The sequence below is a fragment of the Stegastes partitus genome, unplaced genomic scaffold (genome assembly GCF_000690725.1).
Source record: "Stegastes partitus isolate 25-593 unplaced genomic scaffold, Stegastes_partitus-1.0.2 Scaffold218, whole genome shotgun sequence".
NCBI lineage: Eukaryota > Metazoa > Chordata > Actinopteri > Pomacentridae > Stegastes > Stegastes partitus.
Genome location: NW_007577949.1, coordinates 50,169 through 76,538, shown reverse-complemented (window position 1 = coordinate 76,538; position 26,370 = coordinate 50,169). Strand labels below are relative to the sequence as shown.

General features: G+C 41.1%; 1 protein-coding gene across 1 annotated transcript in view; it reads right to left on the bottom strand.

Moving 5' to 3' along the window:
- The window catches only part of niban1a (niban apoptosis regulator 1a), a 63,005-nt gene that overhangs the window by 12,161 nt on the left and 24,474 nt on the right, over positions 1 to 26,370 (bottom strand). Inside the window, exons 5-12 of the mRNA XM_008280992.1 lie at positions 25,032 to 25,196; positions 23,164 to 23,279; positions 9,661 to 9,765; positions 5,955 to 6,117; positions 5,523 to 5,710; positions 4,866 to 5,012; positions 3,845 to 3,955; positions 2,371 to 2,478 (exon numbers count right to left, since the gene is read on the bottom strand). Coding sequence (XP_008279214.1) covers positions 2,371 to 2,478; positions 3,845 to 3,955; positions 4,866 to 5,012; positions 5,523 to 5,710; positions 5,955 to 6,117; positions 9,661 to 9,765; positions 23,164 to 23,279; positions 25,032 to 25,196 — 1,103 coding nt within the window. The remainder of the gene's footprint in view (positions 1 to 2,370; positions 2,479 to 3,844; positions 3,956 to 4,865; positions 5,013 to 5,522; positions 5,711 to 5,954; positions 6,118 to 9,660; positions 9,766 to 23,163; positions 23,280 to 25,031; positions 25,197 to 26,370) is intronic.

Here is a 26,370-nt window from a genome sequence, read left to right as displayed (position 1 = left end):
TAGACAGGCCTCTTCTTTGTCTGTTTTTAAATCACTTCTTAAAACCCATCTATTTTCCTTGGCCTTTGACACATAGTGAATTGTTGATTTTATTTTATTTTATTTCATTTTATTGTTTCTATTGTATGCTTGTCATTGTCTTATGTCTTTTAATTTAATTTAATTTGTATTTTAAATATATTTTTTATTCTATTGTGTACAGCACTTTGTTCAACTGTGGTTGTTTTGAAAGTGCTTTACAAATAAAGTTGGATTGGATTGGATTGGATTGTGTATGATGACAATAAAAAGCATTCTATTCTATTCTATTCATAGACCTCCTTTATGCCAATGTGAGAGATGCATATAGTGCCATTCCCCTGCCTCCACTGGGGAAATCAGATCACAACCTTGTCCTTCTACAGCCTCAATACAAACCTAGGGTACTCAGGGAAGCCACAAACACACGCTCCTTCAGGAAATGGTGTCCAGAGGCAGTGGAGGCTCTGAGGGACTGTTTTGAGTGCACTGACTCGAGTGTGCTGCAGGAACCACACAGCAAGGACACTGAGGGGGTCACACACTGCACCACGGACTACCTGAACTTCTGCATGGACATTGCCCACCAACACTGTGTGCTGCTTCCCCAACAACAAGCCATGGATTACCAGCGACATCAAGAAGCTCCTCAACAAGAAAAAGAGAGCATTTAAAGATGGAGACCGGGCAGAGCTGAAGCACGTACAGGGAGAACTCAAGGTCCAGCTGAGAGAGGCTAAGGAGTCCTACAGCAGGAAGCTGGAGCAGAAGCTGGAGCAGAAGCTGGGAAATAACAGCATGAGGGAGGTCTTGGAATGAAAACCATCACAGGCTGCAACAAAGAAAAGACCACCAGTTTAGCAGAGGGGGATTGGGTGAGAGCAACCCACTTCTACAACAGGATTTATTCTCATTCTCCTCCTCTTGTTGCCACGGCTAGAGTACAGGAACCTGGTGGAGGACTTTGTGATGTGGTGCAGGGCAAACCATCTGCAGCTCAACATTGCCAAGACCAAGGAGATGGTGGTGGATTTGCGGAGGTCCGGGCCACCTATGCAACGCATCTCCATTGAGGGGTCCAATGTGGAGGTAGTCAGGACCTACAGATACCTTGGGCTGCAGCTGGATGACAAACTGGACTGGTCATTCAGCACTGACACGTTGTTCAAGAAGGCTCAGAGCAGGCTTTACTTCATGAGGAGGCTGGGGTCCTTCAACATCTGCTGGAAACTTCTACTGATGTTTTATCAGTCTGTCGTTGCAAGCGTCCTCTTCTATGCTGTGGTGTGCTGGGGAGGCAGCGTTAAGAAGACGGATGCTGGGCACCCCTATAGCTCACCTAGTTGAGCGGGTGACCCATGAACAGGGGCTACAGTCCCCAACGCGGCGGTTGTGAGTTCGAATCCCGCTCATGACCCTTTGCTGCAGGTCTGTCCCCATTCTTCTCTCCCCTTTCCTGTCTCTCTCTACTGCTCTAAATAAAGGCAAAAGCCCAAAAAATCTATTTAAAAAGAAGACGGATGCCAGCTGGAGCAGGCTGGTGAGGAAAAAGGGCTCTGTGGTCGGCACAGAGCGTGACTCCATAACATCAGTAGCAGAGAGAAGAACTCTTGGCAAACTGCTCTTCATCATGGACAATGCCCACCACCCTCTGCACAGCACCATCACCAAGCAGAGGAGTGTGTTCAGTACCAGGCTGCTGTCTCCATCCTGCTCCACTGACAGACTGAGGAAGTCGTTTGTCTCACAGGCCATACGGCTCTTCATCTCCTCTCAGAGAGAAACGTATTTAAACAGACATCTCTGGTTATTTGCACATTACCATTAGTAGTGATTTGCACCTTACTTCTGCACAGTTACTAATATTTTTTCTACCTACTTGTTTCTGTATATTCTGAGTGTGAAGTCTGTGTTTATATGCTGCTGGTTGCTTGAATTTCCCTCTAGATTAATAAAGTATCTACATAAATAATTAAATAAATAAATAAACTTGACCAGCGCAAAAAGTGCATGATGGGGCAAATAGCCTTATTGGTTATGGTGAAATGAAGTAAACATCACCTACTAGTTGTTCATCAAAGTTATAAAACATTATTTTAACACTTATTATTCTGGACACAGTTAATTTCACCATTACCTTTTTAACTAAAGTTGATGTTTAATTATCCTCTCATGAACCCACATTATATTACTTTATCAGCTCTCCAAGTTCTATCTATTTATCTACATCTATGTGTACAGTGTAGTAAATAGCAAGTCCACTGGCAGCTTAAGGAGCTTGGAAATTCATTATGTCAGTGATAGATCTCACAATAATAGAGGTATAAATGCGTATGTGAAAGAGACCCTCACAGTTTTGCAGGTAGGAGCCAGGTTCTTCTTAATGAAGGGCAGAGTGATGGAAACAAGAGCCTCCTGGAAGATCCTCGTCCTTACTGTGCTGCTGTCATAGTTGTATTGCTGCAACATGACAAAAGGTAAAGATAAGTACACCTGGACCTATAAAAATTATTAGACCACCCTTGTTTTCTTTCATTTCTTCTTCATTTTAATGCCTGGTACAACTAAAGGTACATTAGTTTGGACAAATATAATGATAACAACAAAAATAGCTCAGAAGAGTTTAATTTAAGAGCTGATATCTAGCCATTTTCCATGGTTTTCTTGATAATAACCACAATCACTGAAGTTCTTACATCAATCGCTATGGCACTGTACTGCCAAAAACAGTGCTTTGAGGCATTCCATGTTTTCTGTTTGTTTTAGTCACATGATACACACAGGAGTTAGTACTTGATTACATAACCATTGTTTTTGATGACTGCAGCCATGCATCTTGGCATGCTCTCCACCAGCTTCTGACATTGTTCTGCTGTCACAGCAGTCCATTCCTGTTGCACAAATTCAAACAAATTTGCTTTGTTTTTTGAGCTTGTGGTTCTCTATTTGCATTTGATGATTTTCCACAGGTTGTCAATTGGATTTAGATCTGGTGATTGAGCAGGCCAAGGCATGGTTGGAATGTTCTGGTTCTCCATTCAGGCTTTAACTGACCTTGCCGTGTGGCAAGGGGCATTGTCTTGTTGGAAAATCCAGTGACTGGAGGCATGCAAGAGTTTTCCAGCTGACAGAAGAAGACTGTTTTCAAGAGTTGCCCTCTACATGACCTGGTTCATTTGCCCTTCACACAATTGTATTTGCACTGTTCCACCCATACTGAAACAACCCCAGATGACACTGCTCCACCCCCATGTTTTACGTTTCCTGCCGCGACCAGCTAGCAATTTGGTCGTACCATGTTCTTGTTTTTTCTTGGTGTAATGAACGGCTGTCTTAGAGATCTTCAGTTTTTTCGCTACCTGTCTCTCAATCATGCTTATTTCCAGCAGTGTCAAGATGGCTGCCTTTGTGGCTTCACATAATTGTTTTTGTATTAGGCATCATGTGAGAGATGACAACTTCTGAGTTGTGCATCAGCTTTAATGTGTGCAGGAAACAGCCTTTGCATGTGCAGTGCTGCTTATGACATGAAATGGCCTCTTTTATACCCTGGGAATACAATTAAGTTTAAGCATGTCAAATAGGACATAAGGTATTATGTAATCAGCTGCATTTTCTGTTGTGTTCATTGTATTCTTCAGGTACTATACCTTTAGTTGTACCAGAAAATTGTAATGAACAACAAGGGCGGTCAAATCATTTTTTCCACGACTGTATATATATATTTATATATATATTTGTAGTTGTCAATCTGTCCGAGCGAGTTTTTTAGTTATTAATTTAATTTCAGCACCTGCTGGTTTTCTGTCATAAATGACAAACTGACCTTGACAACTCTGTGTTTTGCCTTTTCAATGGCCGAACCAGCGTTGTCTGGGTTATCCTCGATGGCCTTGTTGAGCAGCTGCTCAAACGTATAAGCGGCATTCTCAATTAGCTAAGACAAGACACAAAGGATGAGATCAGATTTAACACTCCAAATACATACAGAGAAAACACACCATGCAAACAGATCAAATGTCCAGCAGCAGGCCACATTTCATGTATGGTAGGGTATAAAACATATACTTGGTCAAACAAAAAACACTGTAACTCTGAAATCATAAGTCCAAGTTAAGAAAATATGAACAAGGATTGTGTCCCCTATCGCCTACATTAAAACTGCATTAAGAAGATTTTTTTTTTTTTATGATCAATGTGTACAGGTGTGAATGTGAGTGTGCTTGGTTGTCTGTCTCTAAGTGTAGCCCAGTGATAGACTGGCGACCTGTCCAGGGTGTCCCCTGCCTTCACCCTAAGTCAGCTGGGATAGACTCCACCCCCCCGCAACCCTAGTGAGGATTAAGTGGTGTATAGAAAATGGATGGATGGATGGATGGAATATGTACAGGAAGTGAGGATTACAGTAAACAAAAAAACCTTTTGGTGTTAAAATAAGAATCTGAGTATTGTCTCCATAAACCAACAGACAGAGTTATCTGGACATGTTACACAATTAAAATTAATTAGCTACAGCTAAGTTTAAATAGCAAAATGACTGTCAGTATTGGGTAAAAGTGACAAGTTGCTAACATTTCTTGCAAGTTCTCTACATTGTTCTGTACTAATAAAATAAGAAGTCAACCTATATTATTCAAACAGGTCTATTTTTTTTCTTAATTTTTTTCAGTTGAAACACTTCGTAACAGGGATAAAAGAACGTGCACATTACAAACATCAATGAGCCATAAATGTTGACTAATTAATCATGGAGTCAGGACATTCCTCACCATGTCTGTCTTAAACTTAGTCTGCCTGCAGGGTGGTGAGTGAATAAATAATTAGTATGTCAGTGACAGCAGCTGTACCTGCTGCAGGTCAATCTGAGCACTGTGGATCACTCCTGTGATGTTGGAGAAGCCAAATCTCTCCCATAGGTGCTGAAGTTTATCCTGCAGGGAGCCAATCTTCTGGTAACAGCTCAACAAGTTTGGTCTTGCCATGTTGGCCAGAGCCTGAAAGACCACAAAAATAAGGAGGGTTGGGGTGGGGGGTTCTTTTATTTACATACATCTGCAGGTAACTCTTCATTTAATAGCAATTTTGTCCCAAAATTATTAACTATGAACTGTCATATATAAGAGTTATAGACAGGTACCGTCAAACACTGAATTTGCTGTGCACAGTTGTGATGCTACATTGGACATTGTTTTAGCAATTTGTTTTCTCTGTAGATGGCTATTATGAATACACAATAATACAAAAGGTTGTCTGACATAAAATATAGAGAAGGTGGAAGAGTATTACTGCCAGATAAATCATGTGGGTTGACCCCTACTTGTAACATCACAGCCTTTAAAATAGTTTGTGCTTTTTTTGGGCAGTGCTTCGACATCTGTTAGTTTCCTGACTAACGTGACAAGCAATGGGTGAGCAATCAGGAACAAAAGAACAGATTCACTTTGTTTGGTTGAGTAGATAGTTCACCAAAAAAAATGATCAGTGATGGAAACACATAAATATACTTTTTTCAGTTGTTCATTTTGTCCTCTCAGCAGAACGTCCTGACACACTTGGTCCATCATTTGTTCACTCAGTTGCTGCCCTTCGTGGAAACCAGAGCTGATCGGCTCCATCAGTTCCTCCAGAACTGAGGCCAGATGTGGCTGAACTGATTCTGAGCACAGTTTCTCTGCTGGCTCTAAGACTTTGGCTAGAGAAAGAAATGACATGTCAGAAAACAACCTGAACCTCTGACCCCTTCTTCCTTACCACAGGTTTCCCAGTATGATATTGACATTCATGTCAGAGCCCTGGCTTTTATCACCTCCCATCTACAGACAGTTTCATTCTTTTATCACAGATGAAAGCATTTATGTTGTATCTGACAGCCCTGCATGTTAGTCTGCCACTGAATGTGCTGAGACGCAAAGTTAATCGGAGAATTAAAACAGCACCTTGGATTTTTGCCTCGAGCTGCTGTCTGGAGTTGAGGATCTGGTCCATGTCGGAGTGGATCAGCACCTCCTGCTGTCGAACGGCCGTCCGACATTCCTCCTTCAGTGCTGACAGTCCCTCCAACAGATGCTCCTGAACCAGAATGTATGCTGCCTCCACTGTCTGAAAAAAAGCCAGTGAATTAGTCAAAATAAGTCAGGCAAAAACAAAAAAGTAAACAGAATCTTCTCAGCTCTTAAATTTTGCTTACTGCTTTCACAGTGATTTACAGGTGTACAACTACAGTAGATACATGCAATGCAGGAAATGGCTTACAGTTTGAATAATGTATTATTTCAAATTTAAATGATAATTTGTCAGCACCCCGCAAAGTCCTGTAACACTGCACTAGAATTGCAGGTAATTATAACAGTAACCAAGCAGCCTACCTATCCTGCAACCACACAAAGAGATAGCTAACACAACAGTGTCAACATACAGTGCTGTGAATAAGTATTGCCCCCCTACAAATATCTTCTCCTTTTGCATATTTGTCACACTAAAATATTTCAGATCATCAAACTAATTTTAATATGAGACAAGGATAAACCAGGAAAACACAAAATGCACTTTTTAAAATCATTTATTGAAGGAAAGATGCTGTCCAGTCCGACCATGTTTTCTGTGAAAAAGTAATTGCCCCCCTAGGTACCAATCTACCAAATGACCAAATTCGTTTGGCAATAGGGTTCAGTTTCACCAGTCACAACCATGTATGATTACTGCCAGACTTGTTGAATCTATACATCACTTACAAGTCATTGACATCCATCAGTCTAGAAAGTGTTGGAAGTCATTTTCAAGGCTCTGAGACTCCAGAGAACCACAGTGACAGCCACAAATGGAGAAAACATTCTACACTCTACAGAAAGAGTGGGCCAAAATTCCTCTGTGGTGATCTAAGACTGACCACAAGCTATCACAAACATTTCACTGCAGCTGTTGCTGCCAAGGGGGGCCCAATCAGTTACTAGGTTTAGAGGGGCAATTGCTTTGTCACAGGGGTGATATAGGTTTTTTTTGTTTGTTTTTTGTTTTTTTAAATATATCTTCAATAAATGTAACTATTTCATTGAAAAACTGCCCTTTGTGTTCTGTAGGGTACTTCTATCTAATATCAAATAAATGTAAATATTAGTTTGATGATCTGGAACTTTTAAGTGTGGTAATTATATGCAAAAACAGAAATCAGGAAGGGGGCAAATACTCTTTCACAGCACTGTATTTGAACTGGACAAAAGTTTGGTGACAAGCAGCTCTTGCGCTGATCTCTACATGGGAATTCAAAAGCCAAGGTGTGCCAATACAAAAGATGCGTTGTTTCTATTGGCCAACTTCATAGCACCTGCACTATGCTATGACGTATGCCGCTCTGCAAGCTGTGCGCTGTGATGTATACCAGCACAGCCACTAGAAATTAGATATCTTTAGCTGTAAGTGTCTGAAAGGGCCTTCACATTCACATCACTGAGACACATTGTTTCAAATTCAGTTCTAGAGTTCTTCACCAACACTAACTTGGGTATGCATGTTAACTGACATAATATACAAAAGTGGACAAAATTGTTGGTAGCCTTCTGTTAAAGAAAGAAAAACTCACAATGGTCACTGAAATATCTTAAAACTGACAAAAGTAAGAGGAACACTGATGACAAACGGAAGAGATGGATAATATTAATGGTGACCAAAGAGCCCAGAACAACTTCCAAAGAGATTAGAGGTGAACTCCAAGGTCCAGGTACATCAGCATCAGATTGCACCATGCACCGCTGTTTGAGCCTAAGTGGACTTAATGGAAGACAACCACTTTTGAAAAGCTATCATCATTTTTGTCCAGGTCAGTTGTATTAGTTGTTTGTTGTTTTTTTTTTTGAGATTCTGTTGAACCACAATTCAAAAGCAATGTCTGATTTTCATTGGTTAATATTCACTGCATTTTTATTTATTATTAATTTCAGTGACTATTCTTTAACAGAAGGGTACCAACAATTTTGAAAAGAAAAGTCTGCTGCCTTAGATGGAAGGGGTTCTGAATGGAACTGGGTGTATGGAACAGTGTTGCAGGTCACTATGCTTCACTTCAGCTCCCTTTTTAAGCTTCTGTGATGTGATTGCCAACCTTGTTCTATTATACATATCTTGGATGTTCCTTGCTCCACCCCACTGTCTCATTAAGAGCTCAGAGTCTTTTGTGTGTTTTTGTACTCTCAGTGTAATGAATCATACAAATGGAACATAGAGATAATGGAACACACTATCATACTTCTGTTCTCAACTGGCCGCATATGATCAGATCTTACTTCCCACCTCTATATACAAATAAACACACACGTTATTTCAGCTTGTCCTGTATGGATTCAATTTAACAAATCCACATCTGCCTGTACCACATCATTCAGTACTACAACTGACCCAATGCCAACAGTTATGTCTAAGTCTGGACCCACCCCAAACCTGTTTATATATATTTGTGACCAGACACACAAACACCCACTTTAAAGTGTTTAATTTTTTATTCATCCTTCAGCAAAACAAACAGTTCGTCTGAATGGCAATCAACTGTAACGGGATCTGAGAAGCTTAATGTGATTCAGAGCCACTGCCACACCCTTCTAAAGCATGGCATAGTACAAACCCAGAGCGTCTCAAACGAGAAACAGTCAGGAAACTAAGAGCATTGCCCAATTGATGTGTAACTGGTTGTTTGATATGTGATTGCATGCTCAATGCACAGTGCCCTGTGGCAGGATGTGATTTGTCCTTAGACTGAGTAGAATTTCTATCTCATTGCTATGAGATAAGATGAAAGCCCACACATATTCAACATAAACTGATGATACTCACCTGTGCAGCACTGCCAAAATTTGGAACATCCTGTGTCCAAGTGAAATACTATTTCAGGCGTTTGTTACTTCAAGGCTGGACTGCTATAATTCTTTGATATCAGGATATCAGTGAGAGAACTGACAGGAGCTAGCAAGACAGATCATATTTCTGAGGACACACTGGGGACATTGCCATCAAAAATAACAGTTTCTCATATTCTTGGAGTACTCTTATAGCCAACAACAGATCATGTGACATGCTTTGCTCATGGCTAAGACATTTTACAGTTAGCTGCAGTGGCTCTAGCAAGTAATTAAATCCGGTGGACTGTGAGGCAGCTGCTCATTTGGAAAGGTTCACATTGGAAGAAACAGGAAGTGAGGGGGGGGTGATTGTGCAACTTTTTAGCTTGAAATTGAACCAAAATGCTCCATTTTGGTCTCCTTAGACCACAGAATTTTCTTCTAGGTAACTTTAGAGTCTTACACATGACTTCTGGTGAACTGTAGTCAAGATTTAATTTCAGCTTTTTTCAACAGTGTCTTTCTCTTTGCCACTCTTCTGTAAAGATTTAACTGATGAAGAACAGGCAACAGTTGCTGTATCCACAGTCTCCCATGTCTCAGCCACTGAAGCCTGCAACCTCTTTAGAGTAGTCATAGGTATCTTGGTGGCCTTGGTGGTGAAATCTGTTTTCACTTTGACTTTGAAGAGCATTTTTTGGTAAATTCTTCTCTAAATTGAATTTTAAATTTACCACCATTCAGTGCTGAAAAGGGGAAACCTTAGTGTGGGGGTGAATACTTTCTGAAGGCACTGTACAAAGATGAAATAACTCACTGCAAACCAAACTCTCTTCTTCTCTGTCTTCTTGGCCTTGAGGCGAGGCAGCATGTCTTTCTCCAGAGTGGGCAGCAGCTGTTCCATCACGACATTAGCCATCACCTAAACACACATAGAAACAGCACGGTGACTGTTATTTTCATTTATATATTTTTCAACAGTTCATTTAAAGTGTCAAAAATAACTCAGTGTGCCAAACTTTTAGTGGCAATTTGTATAAAAATATAGATTTTAATATTGTAAGCGTCAAACTTAAGACCCAGATGATGTAACCTTTTTTTTTAAACTTATGTAAAATGGGGGCGACCTGATAGCTGAGTGTTCAGCATGCATACCACATGGGCTTAAATGCAGTCAGCCGTGAGCTCTTTGTTTGAATCCCAGCCAGCCAGACCTTTACTGTATGTCCTTCTGTCCTCTTTCTACACATTTGTTGTCTGTGCACACTGCTCTGTCTAAATTCAAGAAACAATGCTTTAAAAAAAAATCTTTAAAAAGCATATTTAAAATAACTGTAGATCCTGAATTATACTATGTGGATAAATACGAATGTAAACCTCTAAGGTTTCTTGAAAGTGTCAGAAACACTAAAGAAATACGAAAACAGAAGCAGCAGGACAGTAAAGCTAAATTTTTGCCATTTTTCCTAGTGTTGTGGTCATTTTGTGTGTGTGTGTGTGTGATAAACTTTACAATAGATTTGCAAGCTGTAGTGGACACTTGGCTGGACTGACTACGTTTGTTTTTTTCCTTTTTGGCTTTTCTTGTGTCAGGTTGCCATGCCAATCCATGGAAGTATTGTTTACTTTGGTCACAAGCTATTAGCATTATCTAGATGCTCACTACAACCCAGAGAAAAATTAATAATTCCAGAGTTTTTGTTGAGGATGCCATCATCTACCAAGAAATGTGTTTTGGATTTCTCCAGTACATTTAACACAATCCAGCCTATGCTGCTATGAGGGAAGCTTAAACACATGGGGGAAGACACCTTCACAATCTCCATGAGCAGGATTCAAACTCATGACCTCCACATCGGGACTGTAGGTGAGCTATAGCAGCGCCCAGCAATTCCTGATTTTCATTCACTATTTCCTTCTTTATTTTCTAATCACAGCTGCATGCTTTATTTGCAGTTACTTTACTTAAATTGTAGTAAATAGTCCTCTTTTGTAGCATTCATTTCATGTGACACTGAGATTCAAGATTCAAGGCTTTCATTGGTCACAAACACAGTTATACATGGTATAATGCACAGTGAAATGGGTTGTGCACCTGTACCACACCAAAACAATACTCAAAAGATGAATAAGAATAAAGAATAAAACACACTAGATAGATCGATAGTTGGATAGATCAATAGATCAATAGATAGATAGATTAAAAAAAACAAGCAAAAATAAATAACATTTTCAAACAGTGCAAACAGAGATAAAATAAATAAAGAAAATAGTAATATTTTATACATGTATATATATACAAGGTGGAAAGTAACCAGTTGGATTGTTAACACCCAAGTATTTGAAGCTCCCCACTCGCTCAACCTCTGTCCCGCTGATCCTGAGTGGGTGGTATTCCCTCTGCTGCTTCTTGCTGTAGTCCACAATCAGCTCTTTGGTCTTGCTGACGTTCAGGAGGAGGCTGTTGTCTCTGCACCATTCCTCCAGGTGGGTGATCTCCATCAAATAGTCCTCCTCGTTGTTGGAGATCAGATCCACCACTGCTGTGTCATCACCAACTTAATGATGGTGTTAGAGTCTGATGTGGACAGGTAGTCATTAGTGTACAGTGAGTACAGCAGAGGGCTCAGCACACAGCCCTGGGGGGCACCGATATTCAGGGTGCGTGAGGAGGACAGGTGATTTCCACTCGAACCACCTGTGGTCTGCTGGTCAAAACGCTGTAGACCCACCTGCACAGGGAGGAGGTGAGTCCGATGTCCTGCAGCTTGGTGACCAGTCTGGAAGGGACTATGGTGTTGAACGCTGAACTGAAGTCCACGAACAGCATTTGCACATAATTCCCCTTCCTAGTGTCCAGGTGGGCCAGGGCTGTGTGTAGCAGGTGATTTATGACATTGTCTGTGGATCTGTTTAGCCGGTATGTTAACTGTAGGGGGTCCAGGGAGGCAGGTAGGGAGGAGGTGATGAAGTTTCTGACCAGCCTTTCAAAACATGTCATCACCACAGAGGTAAGGGCTATGGGCCAGTAGTCATTAAGACAGCTGGGCTTGGCTTTCTTGGGGACAGAACAATGACAGACTGCTTAAAGCACCTGGGGATGATGCACAGGGAGAGCGAGAGATTGACTATTTCCATGAACACCAGTGCAAGCTGGTTGGCACATGTTTTCAGGACACTGCCTGTTATACCGTCAGGTCCTGCTGTTTTCCTAATATCCACACGTTGTCATGCTCCATCACAGTGCATGTCTCCTCCTCTCCCCAGGCTTCGAGGCTCCTCACTGAAAGTTGTTGAGTTTGTCGGCCAGAGAGATGTCAGCACTCACCATGGGCATCGGTGTTGCTTTATAATCCGTTATTGTTCGTAGTTCCTGCCACAGTCCCCTGATGTCCCTCTGCTGCAGCTGTGACTCCAGCTTCTCCCCATACCTCTGCTTGGTCTCCCTCATGGCTCTGCGGACTCTGTACGTAGCGGCCCATACAGTCCCATGTCTCCGGTAGCGAGTCCTGTATTGCAGGCGGCAGTGCGGGACTTCAGAGCGTTGTGGATGCCATGTTCATCCACGGCTTCTGATTGGGAAACTCCCTGACAGTTCTTTTGGACATAGTGTCCTCCACTAGTTTTCCAATAAATCCTACAACTGCCTCCGTAAACAAACTGACGTGATCACCAGAGCTCCGTTGGAACATGTCCCTGTCCGCTATCTCTTAGGCATCCTGCAGGGCGGCGTCTGATTGGTCAGATCAACGCAACACATCCCTCTCCACCGAGGCTGTTCGCTTCAGCCGCTGCTTGTACCTGGGCAGAAGGAGAATGGAGGTGTGGTCTGACCAGTCAAATGGTGGTTGTGTCTTTGATGCATAGCCGTCTCTGAAGGGAGAATATCAGTGGTCCAAAGTGGTCCAGTCTCCCTGGTGGGGAAGGCAATGTGCTGGCGAAGTTCCGGCATCACCTTCCTCAGGTTGGCACTATTAAAATCTCCAGCCACGATGAGGGCTGTTAGTCTGGTAGCTGAAGATAGCCTCATGTAGCTTGGCTAATGCAGCATCCGTGTCCACCTGTAAAAATGTATCCTTTGGGACTGCATCAGATGCTGCAATACCATTATGCTAGCCCCAAATGGCTGGTGCTAGTGACACCTATGACACCCTCCTTCAATATAATAGTCTTTTCTTGCTTTCCGCAGAAGCCTGTTGACAGATGTGCTATTGGTTGCCGAGCTAAACAGTCCACAGAGTGCACAGCTCAGTTATCACTCCTTGCATTACAGTTGGACACTTGCTCACAAGCAAGCAGTAGCAATACTCTTCTGTGGCTATTTTTGGTGCTGAAGTCAGAAGGAGGTAGAAATATTTACCAAAGCAACACTTGTGCTAACAGAGGCTGGGTTAGTGGTACCTATGGGTAGCAATACCTCACAACAGAACAAATGCCTATCTCTTTCATTGGTGAATCTGTGCCATCTCAGATCCATTCCAGAGTAAGTTTGAATCGGAATGTTTCATACAGACTGCAGATCCGCGGTCGGCATCAACCTTCATTATGATGTCCGCCAGAGAGAAACAGAGACAATATTTTCAATAATGCCACATAAGAAGTGTTCACATGCACTCTAATAAAAGTGTCCCAGCTCACACAACCAGGAAAACTGCATGGTTGTTACTGGAAGATGTTGTTGGAAAAACAAATCAATCTTGTGCGCCTCAATGCAGCCACTACAGATGCATAGTCCTATGGCTGCGACAATGCAGTCTTTTCAGGTGGTTCTACGTCTTGTGCTGGCAGCTATGGCGCACACAGGACACCATGTTTTGCACATCCCAGCCGCAGGAGGGCACCAACACACCAGCTTTGGAGAAGTGGCCAGCTCTATCTCTCTTTGCATGGGGAGAGCAGGGCTGCTGGCACTCAGTCCAAATGTGTGTTTACAACAATAGAAAAGAGCTAATCCAATTCAAGATCACTTCACCACATTTCAAAGAATTTATCTATTTTCATGCTCAGGCGAGTAATGCAATATTCTTTGAGGTGACATTGACAGAACAAGTTAACAGAGCTGTGTTTTTAGATGTCCATGCCCTAAACTGTCATCTAAGGAAATACTGCATGTTGGCACATGCCTCATACAACTCTTTTCTATGATGGAGTCACTGAAACACTTGCAGCTTTGTCACAAAAATAACACTTATGCCTGTTTTTTGTTTTTGTTTTTGTTTTGTTTTTAATAGAGATATTACAGGTTAGGGTTGCAAGGGCTGTGGATTAGTGGTTAGCATCGTTGCCTCACAGCTGGAAGGTCGCTGGTTTGCGTCCCGGTGAGGACACCTGGGATCTTTCTGTGTGGAGTTTGCATGTTCTCCCTGTGCAGCGTGGGTTCTCTATGGGTTCTCCGACTTCCTCCCACACAGTCCAAAAATATGGTGAGGTTAATTGGTGATTCTAAATTGTCCGTAGGTGTGAATGTGAGTGTGCTTGGTTGTCTGTCTCTAAGTGTAGCCCTGTGATAGACTGGAGACCTGTCCAGGGTGTCCCGTGCCTTGAATATTGGGGCTGAAATGTGGAAAAGGGCCTTCCCTAAATCACTTCACACAACTAAGAGTACCGTTGCTTGGGCATCTGTTATGATGTTGGTTTAGATTAAACTTCTGCTGGGTTGAAACTGATAGGGAAATGTTTTCATATGTCTAACCGAGGAGTGCATGTGGAATGTATATATCTAAATATACATATACAATATAAATAACTAACAAGGAATTGAAAGATTCCATGAAAAATACAACCTTTCGTCAATTTTGTAGATACATGTGTAATGTGAAATGTGAAAAACAGTTTGTCCATAGCTTAGTGGTCCAACTGAAACCAAGTAAACGTGTGTGTGTGTGTGTGTGTGTGTGTGCGTGTGTGTGTGTGTGTGTGTGTGTGTGTGTGTGTGTGTGTGAAAAAGAAGTGCACTCGTGTAATTTTACTGCACATGTACAAGCAGCAGCCTGGAAGCAGAAACAACAGGAAATTACAAGTTATTGTTTTAAAAAAAGAAAAAAGTGACTTTAAATCATGTATGTGCATGTGTGGAAGTGCATTAACAAGGGGTGGCCTCAGCCAAAGGTTTCCCCCAGCAAATCAAACTTCCTTTCACCTCCAGCTAATTTTGAACAAACACAATGTATGAGAAAAAGAACACAATGGAGCATTTCAGCTGTCATTATGTGGGTGGATTCCTGCTCTGTTTAAGCGGAAAACAGAGCAGGAAGCAAACAAAAACTCCTTTGCTACCATGTTTCCTTAGTCATCATGAATAGTTTTTCTGAGACTAACAGCAAACAGTGAGAAGACACAAATCAGCTGTGACTCTGATTTGTATATGCCTTTCCTTGCTCTTTCATGCAAATACACCTCAGTCTGTAAACAGGGCAGTGAAAGCTTTTGTTTCAGAGCTACAGCATTTGATTGAAGCAGTAGAGATACACAGGTAATTTTGAGTGTCTTGTTTATCCCAGACGTTAATTCCGCACAACTAGCGGAAGACTTTGCTGAGCATCAGGACAGTGAACGCTGCTGGAATTGTGGCGATCGGTTGTGATTTGGACATACAACACCAACATGGAGTCTGATTGGAGACGACGCCGGCAGTTACCCGAGAGAGAAGGAAGTGCAAATGGTAGAACGTAAACAAAGGAGGAGGAAGAGAGCCGGGATCCATGCTAAAGGCTAACCCCTCCAGACCAGCAGGACCGCAGCTCCTACTCTCCAATGTTCGCCCCCTCGACAACAAGCTGGACGAGCTACGTTTGCCGGGAGAAACCTGCAGAGAGTGGAAAGACTGCTGTGTGCAAAAACATGGTTCCATGACACCATTCCAGACGGACATACAGCTGGAGGGGACGACACTATTCCAGGCGGACAGCCAAACAGCTAGCTCTGGACAGCATCTGCAGCCTCACCATCGTCACACCATCGTGTGTCTTTGTGTCCCTGAAGACCTACCAGGACCTGAAGAGGTTCATCATGTTCAACGAATAGCAGCGCGCATGGATGCAGCGGCCCCTTCAGGAGACAGCGATAGCGAACGTTTAGTGTCTTATCCCAGACGTGCATTCTGCAAAACTTGCTAGTTGAATAATCCTGAAGAAACGCTCTCTCATCTTGCCTGTACTACTGTGTATGTGCAGCAAAAAGACAATAAACTTGATTTGATAATACAGGGGAAAAGAGCAAAAGAGTGACATGCAGCAAAGGTAAAGCCAGCCAGGAATGGAACTGGCAAGTCACTGCTAGGGCATCTAAGCCCATTTGGTATACGCCCCAGCCACTCAATTATTAGGATACCTGAAGTCTGAATGTTTTTGATAGTCTTGTACACTGAATTCACTCTATTTAATCATACTTTCTGCACAGCTAGTTCCATTTATCTTAACACACAGTACCGTAAAAGATTACAGCTTTAGCCACAATGTTAAAGTACTCATCTAATAAAACCACTACTCCAATAATATTAAAACAAAGTGACTACAGTTTATAACACATTTGTTGAAAGCAGCCTGTAGGGACAGACTGCAGACGGATAAACAAGGTTTATGAAATGCCAGAAACTCATACATTTGTCAAAATCCCCTTCAAAGCTGGCACTATACAGCAACTGATTTGAAAATTAGCCTGATTCTGCAGTTAAAATCTGTCTTAACTGATACATTGTCTAGTAAATAAAAACAGATTAATTTATGAGAATTTGCATTCACCAAATTTAGTGAATTCTCTTAGGCAGGCATCACCAAATGGTGGACCTCGGTTCGGATCCGGACCGAGTGATGGTTCTGTCTGGACCCGTGACCAATCTCTGATGAATTCACGAGAATAGATTTTCATGGAGCATTTTTTACAACGGTCGTGGCTATAGACAGCGGGCGCTGCTACTCCAGTTAATACGACAATAGCTCTACTTGGTCTAGCCAATAAAATGGTTACCCTGCACAGCCAGCGCACTGCCACAGCTTGCTGCTGCTGCCACTTTGCGCTTGTCTATACAGCAGAGCAGAGAAGAGACAGTGATGACAGCATGGCTTGCTCCAAAAGAAGGAAGGTTGCTGAGGCAAACCGCTGCTTTGAAGACGAGTGGACGGAGAAATGTATGTTCATTCTTCAATCAAGCAGTTCACAACCAGTGTGCCTCATATGCTCTGAAAACGTGGCATTAATTAAAAGTAGCAATGAACTACGAAACAAAGCACAGCTCTTTTGAGCAAAGTTATCCCCTGAAGTCCGAGCTGAGGGCACGCAAAATAACCGAGCTGCAAGCCCAGTATGACAGATCTATCCAACTCATCACGTATACATTTACAGCCCAGCAACGTGCAAATGTAATCTTTTATTTATTGTTTTCTAAGGATGTTGAGTTTTTTACTTGAAGTGGACTCCTTCAGTTCTTTACACTGGGACCTCTTTAATTTAAGAGATAAAAGGGTTATTCGGCTCTGTTTGCACTTTTTTAAATGTATTTTATTCTGAGGTTTTTGTTTTCTCTAATCTAAAATAAAAGCCTCAATTCTTTTGCCTGGGACTACTTATATATATGGTAAAAGAGCTAACTGTGCACTCAGTTAAACATACCCTGCACTGAAAATTGACAATAAGTATTATTGAAACCATGAAAATGTGGCCATAGGGGACCACTATAAGACACAAAGTGGACTTTGGTTTAGACCTTTTACTTGGAGGAAATTTTAATAACTGGACCTCAGTGACTTTTAATTGAATACCCCTGCTCTTAGGTATAAAAGGCATTCAAAAGCACTTGTAGACCTTCCTTAAAGCACTCATGGGGTAGAGCCAACACTGCTGAGCCTTACTAGTTTTGCTTCATATGTACAGTTTCAGCCAGGAATCCATCACTCAGATTAAATCTTATGAAGTTATTGGGATATGGAGCAACAACAGCAAGAAAAACAAGTTTTGTTTCCAGAATTGATCTTTGAGGAAGCACTGTATGTATGGAAAAACAACTTCAGTATGAATAAATAAATAATATAAAATGCAACAATAAATAAATACATATTCATGTATACATTTATTTATTTCCACATCTGTATTAATTAGGTGGGTGGTCCTAAATGAATCGCTCACACACGCTGCACGCAACACACGCACACATTTGTAACACTGAAACACTTTATTGTTGCTTTTAATTGTTTATTGCTGTTCTTATTGGCTTGTTTTATTTATCTTTAATGTATCTTTCGGGGGATTGAACAGAGTAAGAATTTCATTGTGTAGTACAACTACCTGTTTTGCTGTGCATATGACAATAAAACTCTTGAATCTTGAACCTCAGTTGAAAGCAGGATTGGTCAGCTAGGCGAAGCAGACAGCAAATGATTACTTCATGACACATTAACAGCTATTTATGTGGTTATTTATTCTTAAGTCATTTTTCAGCTGCCATATTGCAGCTTACCAGGCTTGATACCGATAATCTAAAACATTGAAAAAGCCTGAGAGGAAATGCCAAAAGTTCCAAAAAGAAACCGTTGTGCACTTTGCTGAGGTGGAAAATTTGGCATACTAATAAAAGCAAATTACAATATTTTCATCTCTTGAGTGGTGCAGCAGCTTCAGTGGATCTTGAGGTCACATGATTCTTGTATACCATTGTTTCACCAAGCTGGAAAATGAGCACTTCTAACTGTTTACCTTGACAGACTAGCTCATAGTATTTATATAATAGTTGTTAGAATTATGTTTCGAGCTATTATGTCTTCTGAATCTGTATTTCTCCACTGACCCTTGTTTGCTTTTTTCTACTGAGCACAATGCACATCCTTGAGGATAACATGGCCAGTGAGAACTGTTCACATGCTGGGAGACAGCGGAAACTCCTTTTTTCTATTTGATCCATGCAGTTTCTGTTTACATTTCAGCGACTTTCCACATGAACAGTGGTTAGCCTGTTCACGTCACAGTAATTGGCCAATTAAACTCGGTTGTGTACAGGTCCAACCTCTGTACGGGGCACGCCCAGCCCAAGAAGATAAATGTGAATCATTTCTAGATATCGGGGCTCCTTCTGATAGATCTCTTACAAGAGCTCTGTCACTCCAGGCCCAGCGCTGCCTCACTTTACCTGTGGCCAAAATAAATTCTATATTTGTGAACTGAACATTTTTCCAGTTTGTTCTTGGGCTTCCAACTAAACAATCGGGTCTTATGTAGTCGTGGATAGAAACAAGCATTAGTTTGCATTTCCTTGCAGATTTTCTCAGAATTTGGAATTCGTCCTACATTTGGATGTAAGCCAGTGACAGATGAAGGGAATAATGCTGGCTATTTTAAAATAGTGGTGCATGTCGATGTCACCAGTATGTTACACAGTAAGAGAAAAGTTGGCTCTCATAGATATGGTCAGATGACTGGGTCTGAGTAGCCAGGAAGGACAGCCTGCATCCTTCCCTCCTCTGACCGCTGCTGACTGGGAGCATCCCACAAGCCTTTCTATTTTAGAGATGTGCCAACCCATTTATCTGACCACAGCCACGAGAACAACTGTCCACTTACAGTCTAATGTATTCCAGACCTTGACATGCACTATTTTTACAAGATAAAACATTAATCACTTCATCTGTGAGTGGCCATACTAACTTTCAAGTGTCAATTCTGAAATTCAGCTTTACAGACACAGTGAACATTAAAAATGGGAATCTGCTCAGGGATCTGTGATGGAACAGACGCTCTCAAAAAAACGCATCATCATGACATCTGTTCAACAATTTAACCACAGTGGGCTGCTCCACCAACAAATGTTTTGGTTTTTCAATTCTGTTTAATACTTTTTTTTTTTTTTTTGCTTGTCTCTGGATTGAATTTATCTGTTCGACAAACAGAACAGCAGCAAGTAAAGGAGGCCAAAGCTGCAATAAAGGGAAGAAGACAGAAAAACCAATACTTACACTTGCAATACATTTCCTGGTACATGGGGCAGTGATGGTCAGAGTGGTGATATCATCCATATGCGCCCTAAGAGGAGGGAGGCGCATGTCCAAGTTCAGCCACTGCTCGCCCATTGTAAAGGCCAGTGGTGAAATGGTGCATCCTGCCATGATACCAACTTCGAGGGACTGCCAAGATGTAGTGAAATCAGGGGTGGTAAAATACATCTGCAGGTCCTGAAAGTAGGATTTCACCAGGGTCGTAATGGTATCTAGGATATATAAGAAGCTAAAGGAGACCCACAGGAATTAGTGGGGCATGGTCCTCAAGGCATTAGCAAGGTCCAGGAAGACTACATGGAGGTCCTTCTTCCTCGTCCTTGCAATCTGGATCTTGTGCCAAATCATGCTGGAATGTTCCGAGCATCCAGAGAACCCCATGATCCCTGCCTTCTGTACAGACGTGTCAATGTACTTATTTCTTTCCAGATATCCAGACATCCTCCTTGCCATGACACTGAAAAAGATTGAGGAGGGATACTGCTCGAAATTGGTTGATGTTCTTTGCCTCCTTCTCCTTTGGGATCAGGACCCTTCCTGCCCTACACCACACCTTGGGCACCGCCTTCCTCTGCCACACTACTCACATAAGCTTCCAGAGAAACCTCAGGAGATAAGGTGGGTTGTTATACACCTATATGGGACTCCATTTGGTCCTGGAAGTGATGCCGTTCTTGCTTGGTGAACTATGTTTTCCACCTCTTTCCAAGTTGGAGGACCAGTCTCCATCTGGTGTTCCAGAGGGTCGATTGGTGGAATGTCTGATGGAATTGTCAGTTGTTCATCCCAACCTGGGTCAGAGCATGTCACTTTCAGATGGTCTTCCAGGTCTTTCCTTGCTGTCAGAGATCCACTCTTCTCTTTTGTGAAAAGGATTTTTAAAAACTTGAAGGGATCTTTATAGAACCTTGTTCTTGACTGTTCCTTTTTCCTCCTGCTGTTATGACCCTGGGTCATATTATTATATTTTGAAATGTGTCTATTAAGATGGCAGAAGTCTTTTCTTCCTCAACTTGACTGTGTATGGACAGCATCCATTTCACCAGAAGTAGTGGAGCTTTCCGATTGGCTGAGGTGGAGGATGATGGAGCTATCAGATTGGACCAGCCCAGGGAGCAGCTCTTTTTAAACAGAGGTAAACCTTCTCCTCGCCTTCTTCTTCTCTCTCCCATACCCAACAAAGAACAAGCCGGTTGTATCTGAACATTGGTTTGTATTTTGTGTGTCGTATGAGCAATGTTAGTTATGGTTAAGATCTGGGTACAAATTGTGCAGTGTGTTAGAACCATAGACTGTATAAAAGATGGATGTAGCTACCGTGACGTCACCCATTGGTTTCTGCACTGAGAAAATGAAGCCAGGGTTTTGCTACTTCCTGGTTGACGTCTTGGATTTTTGGAGTCAGTGATGCAAAAATCGTCGGAGGGGGGCGGAGCCATAGGAGCAGTGATTGGTCAGACCGATTGAGAGGCAGGCCCTCTCTGCCTGCCCACATTTACCACTTTCTGCTCGCTTCATCTGCATCGTCGCTGCCAACTGTCAATCAAGCCAGCCACGCCCCTTGTCCCGCCAAATTTTGACTATTTTTAAAAAATTCAGTATTGTTGGCCACCTGATCTCTGGATATGACTATGAAAACTAATAAGAAAAAAATCCTGAGCTGTAGGAATGTGGTACTTCATGATCTGTGATCTCTTCTTTTCCAATTCAAGTCTATGGGAGCCAGGGCTTTTTGGAGCCAGCAACTAGCGGACGTAGTGATATTGCAGGTTTTTGACACTTCCGGGTTGTCTTCATTTTTCAGGGCCAGTTGCTACGTCCACCTTTTATACAGTCTATGGTTAGAACGTCAGAAATTAGAAGAGTATTGCAAATACGCACCTGTATATATGACTACATGTTTGAGCACCAGTGGTTGAGTGAGCATCCTTATTGTTTCCTTGTTTCTCGTGTTGTTTTTGTTAAGAGTTAGGGTAGAAACATGTCTTTTGTTTGAGTACTGTTTTCTTTAGGTGAGGAAGTTTTAGGATATATTCTTTTTGTTGGTTTAGGGCTCTGCTTTAGCTTCTGTGGTGATATTCTAGTCTGTGCTTTTCATAGTCATTTCCAGTCCAGGGTCTGTTACCATAGTGTCAGCCGATGAGTCTTCTTGCCCTCACTCTTGCAGACTCTAAGGGTATTTTCTTCTGTTGACTTGTCGTAGCTAGAGTGGGTGTCGCCATTTGCTACTAAGCTTAGGAGACCACAGACATGGGTCACTAGCCCATGTCCGTCCCGTTGGGCTCTGTTCCCTCCTGCCAGCTGTCTCTCCATGCTGCCACAAGGACTTTACGTTGTCATCAGCTGACCTTTCTCAGCAGTCACTGGACGCATCCAGACATTCAGATTTCAAATACACAGGACAAGATGTAACCATCCTTTTCGTGCGAGCACATACATTGGTCATAAAATTGGCTTGAGTCATTCACACAACAGAGTTTCGGGTGGAAATTCTCATTTGAAGCAACTTGTCCAGGGTATACCCTGCCTTTTGCCCTATGTCAACTATAATAAGCAACAGAAGAGAAAAAAATACAAAAGCTCTCTGTTATTTTTAGCTAGCCTTTTAAAGTGGTTATTGATGAAGAAAATGGCACATCTTGTGCTACAGGCACCTCCTATCCATAGTGTCACTCATTATTCCATTCCCATTGTTATTGATAATCCCTTTACCTTTTGCTGTCTGCCAGACCCCTTATCTCAGTCACCTTTGTTATTTGCAACTGTCTGCCAGACCCCTCCTTCCCACCCTTTGTTGTCTATCAGACCCCTTAATTCAAGCAACTATATGCAAACCAATCACAGTTCTTTTCTGTATTTACATACTGTTCCCTCCCAGCTGTCTAACCACCTGTATAAAATGTTTTACTCTGCAAATGTTCAGAGTTGGCTTACCTTCACAGACTCATGCTCTGTCTTGGTAAGCCCACCATATACCGGAAAACTAATAAACACCACACTACAGCAAACTTTGCATGAGGACTATTGGTAAATTTCTTTAACATTATCAATTAGTATTAGACAGGTATTCATTACTTTCCGTCATCTAATTCAACATTTATTAAACAGGTTATTTTAGCTAACTGTTTTAATCATTTATCCATTGCTGTTAGGTAGCATCAACTATTTAGGTGTGAATGTGAGTGTACTTGGTTGTCTTGGTTGTCTGCTAAGTGTAGCCCTGTGATAGCCTGGTCCCCTGCCTTCACCCTGAGTCAGCTGGGATAGGCCCCAGCCCCTCTGTGACCCTAGCGAGGATTAAGCAGTGTATAGATAATGGATGGATGGAAGATGGGACATACCCTGACATCGCTTCCTATTAACATGTCCCAGGCTTCATATTTGCCTTTGTCCTGTCTGTAGAGTTGGATGGCTTTGAGGAAGGCCTGAACTTCACACGTCTTTTTCTTCAGGAAGTCTGACACAGAGGAAAGAGAAAAACAAGTCTGACATACAAATTAACTGTCTGCCCAGTGTGCCATCAGCCTCTCATCTGTTGTTTTTGATTCATGACTGCAAAATGAGTGGAATTAAACTGATTTACTCCAATTCTCTATATCAACATGATAAAAGATTTTTATTCTGCTCCTCTAAGTCTGTTGCCAAGGCAAATTTTGAAGGAGTTCAACTGTACAAGCAAACTCTTGTGAGTATTCAACAACCATGCCGGAAGAACATTTACTCAAGTACTGTACACATCTGAGAAACTATTTTCTTTAATGGCAGCTAATACTTATAAATATTCTACTTCTTACTGCTCATCATTTATCTGATAGCTTTAATTCCTTTACATATTAAGAGTTTTACAAACAAAATGTTGGCTTTTTGACTATTTACAAAAAGCATTTCGTTTAAAACTACAAATATTTCATGTTTCTAGCTTCTCAACAGTGAGGATCTGTTATTTTTTATTTTTTAAATATTTTATTTACTTTTAAGTTGGACAAATCAAGCATTGTAAAGGCTTTATTTTGTGCTTATTATTTTCCGATTTTTGTTCATTTATTCTTAAAACTACCCACAAAACTGATTATTCAAGAAATCAAGTCAATATTTTTACACTATGAACAGTCAATGTATAGGTTGGTTGGGTAAAGTTTGCATTTGTACTCTCATTTGGAGGTAGAACCTGATGTTTTAGACCTGTAGCCACTACCTATAGAGTTTTCTAAAATGTATGCATCAGTTTAGTCAACTATGTCATTGTCTGAGTTTTTATACCACAGGTATCTCTAGTGCTTAATTAGTTAGTAATAGATATCATTTTTAGTCACATCCTCGATTTAACTTTTAGCTTAAAAATATCAGAAAATTGTGAAATGTTTTAAGTGAAATGTCTTTAAATACTTTAAGGGATACTGAGTCTAAAATCCCAAAAATATTCAGTTTATTGTAATGTAAGTGTAAGAAAATGACCAAATAGTTTGTTTAAATGAAATTGCTTGTCAAAGTAAGATATTGAAACAGATGAAGAAATCAAACCCTGACTTATGACTGGAACAAACAGTAGTAGTACAAAACCAAAAAAAAAAGATAATTATCCCTCTACCTAAAAAGACAAAGCATTGTTTTCTCTGAAATAAGTTTAAACCTAAAAATAACTTGAAAAGATCAGCTTGTATTTGTATTTTTTTCCATGGGGGGTTGACTACAGTCCCGTGAACCAAGTACTTCCAAAAATATCAGCAACTGGTGTCACAGGAACATCAGGCTGCCAGGAGATGTCCTAGCAGCCTTTACCTTGTGTGAACATGGTAGTTCTTTTCTTCCTCATCCCCTTAAACAACTCATTCTGTCGTTTGGCCATGTTCACAGTTGTGCACGCAATAACACCAAACAGTTCAGTAGAGCGGCTGTCTGCATTCACACACAGTGAATGACTGCAGACATGCATGCTACTAACTGAACAGTAGTCTGATTAAAATACCTCTGCACTCAACTTACACTTCATCAATTTTCAATGGTTTTTCTACACTATTTTAGAAGAAAAAAAAACATCTTAAAAGAATTTTGCTTTTTCACAGCTTCTTTCGTTTATTCTGTGGCCAAAGACATGCAGGTATATACGTCATAAAACTGCTATTTTTTCTACAGTTTTCAGGAAGGATGGAGGTAGTTTTATTGATGTGTGAGTGCACCAATCCTATCAACGACATCTGTAGAGTCCTACCTTGGTTCTGGTGTCTGATGCAGTCTGACAGGATCGAGAGGAAGGCTGCCTGTTTGGCCTGCTGTCTGAAGCAGAAGTAGGAGTCTCGCCTGTAGGGCAGACGGAGGTAGACTGGAAACTGTCCTGGCATCCCTGACAGAGGAGGAGCAAATTCCTCCTTCATATCTGAAACACAAAACATAGTGTACTTGAACAGCGTAGGTAAAAGTCTACAGGTGATGACAGTAAGTAGCTGAGAAAATGGAAAGGTTAGTACGAGAACCTGGGACCATTAAATTACCAGCTAATTATCAAACTTGTAAAATTAACACCGCAGAAAGTTTTAAAGTACAAACTAAACTTTTTTTTTTTTAAGAGCAACCATCAAGTGATCACAGGAACACTCAGAGATACAGACTAACCCTACATTTGTCATATTGTACTTTCTTAAAAGCATTATATGATATCTAACAACTATATTGAGTAATTATTTTGCAAAAAAAACAAATTCTACATTAGGGATTGCTTATTTAATTTTTGCTGAGATCATCTCTCCCATCAATCTAGGTGAATTTTAACATTTGATCTTGTTGGTTATGTGACAATATCTGTTAAAGTGTGATGTCCACCTGAATACTCCCTCTGCTCTCTGCCTTGGTTCAGGTGGCCTTGATTGTGGCTATCTAACCTTTAAATATCATAGTGAAGATTTATATATATCATGTTTAAACTTATCATGTTTGGTGGCATTTATTTGCGTAGGCTAAAGTGAATTATGTTAAAATGATTGTCTGTTGTATGCAAGAGTTTGCCATGAGTCAAGTTTGTCTACCTGCAGCCTAAGCAGGTAAAGTGCCAGTAATGGCAAAATAGTCACTGCCATATTGGGCAATTGTTTAAGCCACCTTCCTGCTATGTAGTGTTAGCTAAACTGGCTAGCATTAGTTTGATTGATTGATTGAAATATTTATTCCGAATATGTAAAGACAAGTACCAAGTAAACAAAAAATTAATATTTCATACATATTTCATACATATTTTTATTTTATTTTGGTATCTGTTTTCTGCTTCTTTGCACCAATGGACCAAGTCAAATTCCTGGTGATGTAAAAATTACTTGGCAATAAAACTGATTCTGATTCTGATTCTGATTCTGATTCTATAAATATACACTTATATACGTACAAATCCATACACATACTTCTTAAATGAAATCATGTAACAAAAGAAATATTCCACAATTCTGGACTAGGTCAACATATTCGAAAAGGAGTGAGAAGAAGTATGTAAACACCTATTTAATCCCACCCCCTTTTCCATAAATTATGGATTGATAATTTCTAGTTTCTATATATATATA